The 8,296-nt window shown below is 29.4% G+C and overlaps 1 protein-coding gene across 1 annotated transcript; it reads right to left on the reverse strand.

Annotated features, from left to right (window-relative positions):
• Window positions 1–7,000: 7,000 nt before the first annotated feature.
• Window positions 7,001–7,912, reverse strand: LOC132940695 (uncharacterized). The gene has a single exon (XM_061008400.1). The coding sequence runs from the start codon at window positions 7,910–7,912 to the stop codon at window positions 7,001–7,003; it is 912 nt and encodes a 303-aa protein (XP_060864383.1).
• Window positions 7,913–8,296: the final 384 nt, after the last annotated feature.

Raw genomic sequence — 8,296 nt, forward strand, 5'->3', positions numbered from 1 at the left:
ATATGAATGGTGTAGAGATTTGTATATACAAACATAAATTTAAAAAATATAATAACATAGGTACCTAAATGTTTCTATATTAAGTCCTGCGATATCAATACAACCACTGACCACCCAAGATTTTTTTAGTAACATATTTTATTTTTATTCCTGCTTATTGTAAAATGACTGAAGGTTTTTATTTAAAAATAAAGGAATCAACTATTAAATTCCGTTGATTATATAGTTCGAAAAACACGGAAATAAATCAACGGTCTTATCTTTCCGCATAACTCAAGTAAATTGTCTAAACTTGTCAATATATAAACATATAATATATTATTCGTTTAAGCAAGAAAAATAAGTATTCAAAATTTCGGCAAAATAAATTTGATTGCGAATCAGCCAGTAAAAATGTAAATATTTTTCTAATTCGAAGAATGCGTAAAAATATTTCCGGCTTAGTATCTGGTAGTGTCTGTACTGATTATACACACTTATAATATTACAAAATATTTTTTTTGAATGAATTCTCATCTGATAAGATTATTGCGTTTTCGCGTGCCCATAGTCCTTGAGACAAAGTAAAAACATTTGTTCACAATACGTTTTGGAAAATTGCACTACTGGACGTCTGGACGGCCAGTATAAAATAATACCTACATAAATGGAGGTATCTGATTAAAACACGGCACGGATCCGGCACAAAAAAATAATACAGTAGACTGAAGTACATAATATAGATTTTTCCAACTCTTTTTTCAAACTCTTAAGTTATAAGTTATAACTATTATTATTGTATGTAATTTTATACGCATGCACTCATCGTATTATTATATAATTGACCGTGAAGCAATGGACTTTTAAGGTTTTTTTTCTTTTTTAATTTTTTTTCCTCCCGACACATAATATTATAACCTCGCGTCACCGTGATTTATGCATAATATGATATATTACAGCCATAAGTAGATAATCAGATAGTACCTATCTATGATCATACATACTGCACATAATAATTAAATAATAATATATTGTTTAATATAATATAGTAACACGATGCAGCGACTTGCGTGTCTAACGATCGCGTATATAGTGACCTAACCATTCGTATTTCGTATCGGGGGTGGACCCCATAATATTAATATCATTAATATCATTATATATCATCGTGTGGAATGATTCCAAGTCGTTCATCGATTTCAACATATTATAGTGTGCTATAATAATGCGACTCACATTCATAGATTATTAAACGCGATGCATACCTTTATTATACAGCATATACCTAATATAAAACATCACGTATCGTCATAATATTATTATAATACATTATAATATACCTAGTACCTACCCAGTGCTATTATACGAGCATATACACTATACAGCCAAAATAACACAATTATAGGCGAAAAACGATGTACCTAGGTTATTTCGCCGTCGTCCGTCGCCAAGTAGGTACCTATATGTACTAGAGTCTAGAGGTGGGCCAAACTCAAAAGTATGGAACTTTATAATCGTACCCATATGTCGACCAGAACACGAACCGAACAATTCAGGTGATGTCGAACTAGAACAATTCGGCGTGATGTCGAACTTGAACATCTATAGTTTGGTTCTTTAAAGGTTTTTATTTAACTTCGAATCTTGTACGTATGTCTGTCCTGTCTGTATGTTGGCTCACGTTATTTATCGAGAACGGCTAAATATACAGAAATAAACAAGATATATTCTGAGTTAAGGTGAGCTCTAGTTGTGCATGACGAAGAGCTTTTAAAGGTTTTTACTAAAATTGTATTGCTTTTAAGTTCGAACCGAGGTTATTAGTAACAAAGTTTAATTTTTAAACTTAAATTGGAAAGCATAAAAGAAGTATTTTTGGTTTAGGTTAGTCGACACTTACCATTTAGCTTCCCCGTCACGGCGCCACTTAAGCTTGAAAGTCTTGTACAGTCTTTTTGTAAAGATATTCAAAGAATATCTAAGACCGATGATAACACGAACCCTGCGCAGCGCGTTACGCGTGATAAATTAAACTTTGTTACTAAAAAGTGTTAAATATTGTAATTATTAAAGAAAACCCTTTTTTAGTTTTTTTAAAGCTACAACTTATTTCGAACTTCGGACAGTTCGACCTACCCCTACGTAGTATCCAGGCCGTTACACCGACGTACACCTTCGTGGGGGTGCGTATAAACCTGGAATATAAAAATCTGGACCGTACATAATATATAAAATGTACATACCTATCTGGACGATAAAAATCTGGACAGTAGGTACATAATATATGGAATGTAGGTTACTGGACAGTACAAATCTGGACGTCCCAATTTATGAGTAATAAGCACTTGTCCGAAAAATGATAAGAGTGGTTTAACTGCGATTACCCTGAGACCAACTTGAGAGGAGGGTGTTGCACAGCAAGTAGAGTGATATTTTCGATTTCTTCGACGCGTGCATTACTGTAAATAATTTACGATAATTTTTCACAATGGCGTCACTGCTGGATCACTATGGTATATTATGCTGGTATACTTCGTGGTATAAACTTCCTTATCAGGTTCATACCGTCCAGTTTTGTCCGGTACAAATTTTTACGGATTTCAAATTTGGACTTGACCAGACTTTTGTTGTCCATATTTTTACCGTCCAGATATATACATTCTATAAATGTACGGTCCCGGTTTGTACGGTCTAGATTTTTAAATTCCAGGTTTATACGTGAACCCACCTTCATCTATAATACATATGCATATACATTATAACTTATAAGCGTATAAATAATTTACCTAATGTATACACGTCACATTATAGGTACTTACTGTCATGGACATGATGCACATTATGGATAAGTGTACCCATTATACGTAACACGTTTTATTCGTGTGTGTGTACGAGAAGAGTCTATTATAATTTATATTATATATTATTTTGTCGTTCTATATACGTATGATTTTCTCACCCGAGGTAGGAACTAGGAATTGATATGTTACACCTATATTATTATTTGATGAACAAAAAAAATTACATTTCTATGGTCTTATACAGACGAATAGTAAGTATTGTGAATTATGATACCTACTTCACTAGAATTATTTCTGCATGACACGCTTAGTGATTTTTATTATAGAACAAATATACACGTCTTATTGAATAGTTAATAGGTGAACCGTAAATAAACGAATAATACAAAGTGGTGATTTTTTGTAAAGTGGAGATACTTAAGTACCTAACTACGTTTTTTTTTTTTGAAAAATTATAATTTTAGTTATTGTCAGTATATTTTTCTGTTATAAAAACGACTATACACTGGAGAAAAATAAATGGAAAATCTTGTTCTGTCAGGCTGACACCAATTAGACACTAATAATTAGACGCTTTTACCGTGGGAGACTCGCAGTATGGTGGAATGTCAAAGGAAGGACGACGGTTTGTTTAACACAATCATAACTACTTAAGTACTAATCATTTTCGATACTCACTATTGTAAATGTATAAACAATTTAATATCAGACATTTTCTTATTCAGTTCCATGCATAATTTGTTAATTATTACTAAGTACCTACCTAATATGAAAATAGAACGATTTATATATAATATTATGCACAGCGTAAATTTAATTATACAAGATACAACTATAATAATAATTATACACTTGCACGTGCGATCAAGCCTATAATTATTAACACAAAGTAATATTTCTATAGGAACTACCTACGTATTTTTACCAAGATATACTTACTGTACAACAATAAACTTTACATGCACGTGCTTATCTACTTTTGAAAATTTCATGAAAAATGATATCAGAGATGAAAACAATTGATTGAGGCATTGTTGTGCTTGTAACAATTTTATTTCAAATATAATAATAATAACAGTTATAAAAACGCATATTATTGCTCATACCAAATTATAGAAATATGTATCGAATTTAAATAGATAAATTAAAAATGTCTTTATTACCAAATACGATAACCACGTGATATTATTTATTACACAATATTACGTTTCTATTTTAATCATAATAATAAAATTAGTCTAAAGTAAAACAAAAAATAGTTTTGATTAAATCTTACCAAAATAAGAATTCATTAAAATTGTTTGACACATTAATCACATTTCATATATTATATACCTACCTAGTTTATGTGCGTATAATACATTTTTCGTTGATTATTTTTTATCGTTTATGGTTCGTTCTATCGATTATAATATTTCTTTTAAAATCAGGTTACACATTTAAATGACCTTTAAATTATTTATCATGTGTATCCCTACCTGAATATAATATACTATATACCTAGTGGTCACTGTTCAGTGGATTGCTTCTATAAGGAAACCTGCTAAATTGTAGATACATAGATATCATAATGATATATATTGATATCATTGAAACCTTTTAAGTTGTATAATATAATACATTAATATTGCAATTCTACATTTATTATTTTTAAACACGATTTTTTAATAATATGATCGAAATATCTATGTATACTGAATATGTGTATAATATATGTTATACAATAGATGGGTTAGGTAGGTACAAATTGTAATGATAACCTTAAATAAAATTAACAACATAGCAATTATAAAGTTGGGCTGATTGAAGAAGCCGCCGCGAGAGGTCAGCGATTGTTACTTCTACCACAGATTTAAATGAAATTTAATTCAATACTTGCTTCTACTTTAGGATCGATATTATTTGAATAAAATTGTACCAAGTAACTGTCGTTTATATATTTTTAGTTTTAAAATAGCATAATGAAAATAAACCTTATAATTGTTGTAACAAAACTAAAATCAAAACAAATGAAGAGTACCTACAGTATTTAAATTAAAAACACTAGCTATATATATTATTTCCTTATTAGCAACTAGGTAATGAGCGAATAACAAAAATTGTTTATTCTAAAAATATATTAGTTAAAGTAGTAGTATAAGTAAATAAAATAAGAATTTTTTAGTGTTTTAAGTTTCTATTAATTATAAATATTATAAAATAATATGATTATAATAGAAACTCTATATATATATTACACATATAAGTACCTACCAATATCATTTACATTTATATATGATTACTAGTAATAATGAAATAAAAACCATTTAATACACTCATATTATAGTCCATTATAATATAACACTCGAACTTTATAAGTTTTATTTCATAAACGTAAAATCTAAGTGTAAAGTGTAAATTTCAATTTCGATATTTGAAAGATTATTTATCACAATAAATATATTAAAGTGCAAGTGTAAATCTAACGCCTGAAAAATACTAATGGATACAACACCGATTGCACAAACATAATAGGTATAAACTGTAGAGGAATCCGATTGATAGTTTTGTTGTCGTTGACACGGAAAAACCTCCAATGTGCAAAAACACGGTTTTCAGGAGACGAAAAAAACGTTTTAAATAAAAAAAAATCAAATTGGAGTTATTTCACACACGATTTTTAGTTAGTAACACATAGGAGGATTTTTCTACGATGGAGATAGGAGGTATTTCATAAATAATTTATTGTACATTATTGTAGGTAACACATAGGAGAATTTATTTATAAGTTTTCATTAATTCTACAATGCAGATAGCACATATGAGATTTTATCCATAAGTAGCTAATTTTTTTCTGAATTCAGGGATACCCATATCTCAAAATTGTAAATTTTGCACATAGAAGGTTTTTTCATGTCAACGACGTTGTGTTATTCATCTGTCCTACTCCTAAGAGTGTGCATAGTCACATCGTTATCGTAATTAAACAGAACGCGACAATGAGTCATTCGATACTATGTCGAAAAAAATGTCATTAGGTTGTTAATAATTTTATGTTAAATTTAATGCCACAGCGCGCGATATTATCTTACGACGAAATAATCCTTTCACGTTAAAATGTAATTTGTATGTTATTTTTTTAGTGTACATTTTCGTCGAATTTTCAAACTGGATTCTTTGGTGAAGTCGTCAAGATATCCTAGTATAGTATGATATTATATACGTTTCCACGAAGGCACGAACTGTCAACAAATAAAAAAATAACTCTGTCGATTTGGTATAAAATATTATAATACATTTTGCGTTCTGTCATTCCACGAGAGTAATAAAAATTGATCACTTTCAAAACCAAACAAAAATTGACAAAAAAATATTTTTGACATTTTTTTCATTTTCATCCCGATAAGATTTAAAGAAACAATAATAATTTTGTTATGACAATAGAATTCTTGTGTTTGACTCAAACCACGTATGGTATTGTACATAATTTACACCTATTATTGTGTTTTATAAATGAATCGAAATTTATTATGATTACCGAGCTGAAACAATTGTTTGTCAATTGTCATCATAAAATATATACCTATTGCAAGGGTTACTGACTTGTTTCTCCGTTGCAAATATTTTAAGGTCTTTGGTCATTAGTCTAATCACGATTTAAATAAGAACAAAACACAAATTTACGAACTAAACAAAAATAATGTCGATTTGTTCTAAAATTAAATTTGTTTATCTCATTTTCACGGGAGAAATTATATTTATATATTTTAGATTATGAGCGGAGCGATGAATGTATTCATTTCACAATGATGTGTTTATTTTTTTTGTGTCTGTACACAGGGCCGGCGCTAGCAAATATTGATGGGGGGGTATAAATATACGAATTTGCCGACTACATTCATAAACATGAACCATAAGTGTTGTCTTGGTCGACTGTCTTACACGCAAATAACATGGCAAATTTTTGCGTTCAAAATAATCAATTTTTTTATTTAATTAAATTAAATTATTGATCAATTTACTCTAATTTTTAAAATAATAGATACTAGAGTGAAATACATACTAAACGCAAAATTTGTAATATAACGCGTGTGTAAAAGAGAGTCAATAATTGGTGTCTTAATAATTTATTGGATATTAACAAAGTTAAACAATAGAATACAAATTATAATATCATATTATTCATATTATATAAAAATACAACAACTTCAACATTGTAAATAGGTGGGTAGTTGAATAAATTAAATTTTAATCCTTTTCTCCTTTAATAGTGACCATGATTTCACTGAACTTTTTAAATCTATAGAATCCAAAATATCTTTGTTACTAAAAAGTAACATTAAATGTTGAAGACGATCTGCTCCCATAGTCGATCGTAAATAGTTTTTAACGATTTTCAGTTTACTGAAAGCACGTTCGTTTGAAGCAGTACTTACGGGAGCTGTAAGTACTAGCCTGCATAGCTTGTTTGCAGTTGGCAAACAAGTTTTACAATCTTCAGATAATTTAAATATTTTTGTCAAGCTATCCAATTTTTTCACGTTACACTGGTGATCTAAAACTTTCAATTCGGCAATCACTCCGTCATAGTCATTCATTTTAAAATCTTTGCATCCCGGTGGAAATAGTTCGATTACTTTTTTTACATTTTCTGTTGAACAAATTTGTTTCCATGGCATTTTAAACAAAGTAATCATTGGTTCAAATGTCACCAAAGATTTTTTTAGATGTTCATTCAATAAAACAATCAAAGTATTTAGAACTTTTTTAAATTCTACTCGATAAAAAGTAGGTAAATCAATCGAACACTGTGTGTTTGGATTTTGGTCAATTCTTTTTGGCAAAAGTCTTTTCCGATGATGGCGATTAAAATCTGACACTGGATCAATACCTAACTGTTCAGAAAATGTTATTGCACTGCTTACTAGGTTGTTCGTTGCTGTATCATCGCTGTTCATTTCATTTAAGCTACTTATTGAATAATCAATCAACATTAAAGCATCAAGTATGTTCAATTCAGTAGCTTCAAGTTTTTCCGTTAATATTTTGGTCTTGTACATTATATTTTTCATGAAAAATAAGGAAACAACGAAGTCAAATGAAAGAAGTTTTTTTACAAGTCCTAGTGCTTGATTTCGTGTATTTTTGTCCATGTTTTGCAAATTAATTATCTCCTGTAAAGTTTCAATTATTATTTCAAATGAAACCCACACAGCTTTTATAGATTCCGCACGCGCTGTCCATCAAGTTTTTGAAAGATTACGGAGTGTTTTCTATCCTCGGTGATAATTTCTTCAAAGTGTAATTCTGTAGTTTGAAGCGAATCCTTTAAAAAAAATTTGAATGAGTCACTATTATGTTATAAACACAATTACACAAAAAATCTCAAAGCATATTTTTATATTTAAAAAGTTTATTATTTTTTTTTTACAATGAAAAAAGTTAACACTTACCGATTCTGTCACTTGCTTTAGCCTAGCTGCAGCTATAAATGGATTTTCTGGGGCTCCAACATGCTTCACTAAAACTCTTTTACC

The sequence above is a fragment of the Metopolophium dirhodum genome, chromosome 3, assembly GCF_019925205.1.
Source record: "Metopolophium dirhodum isolate CAU chromosome 3, ASM1992520v1, whole genome shotgun sequence".
In the NCBI taxonomy this organism is placed as follows: domain Eukaryota; kingdom Metazoa; phylum Arthropoda; class Insecta; order Hemiptera; family Aphididae; genus Metopolophium; species Metopolophium dirhodum.

What these genes read in the sequence shown, in the direction of transcription:
- LOC132940695 (XM_061008400.1), bottom strand. Translation starts at nt 7,912, where the DNA reads ATGGACAAAAATACACGAAATCAAGCACTAGGACTTGTAAAAAAACTT.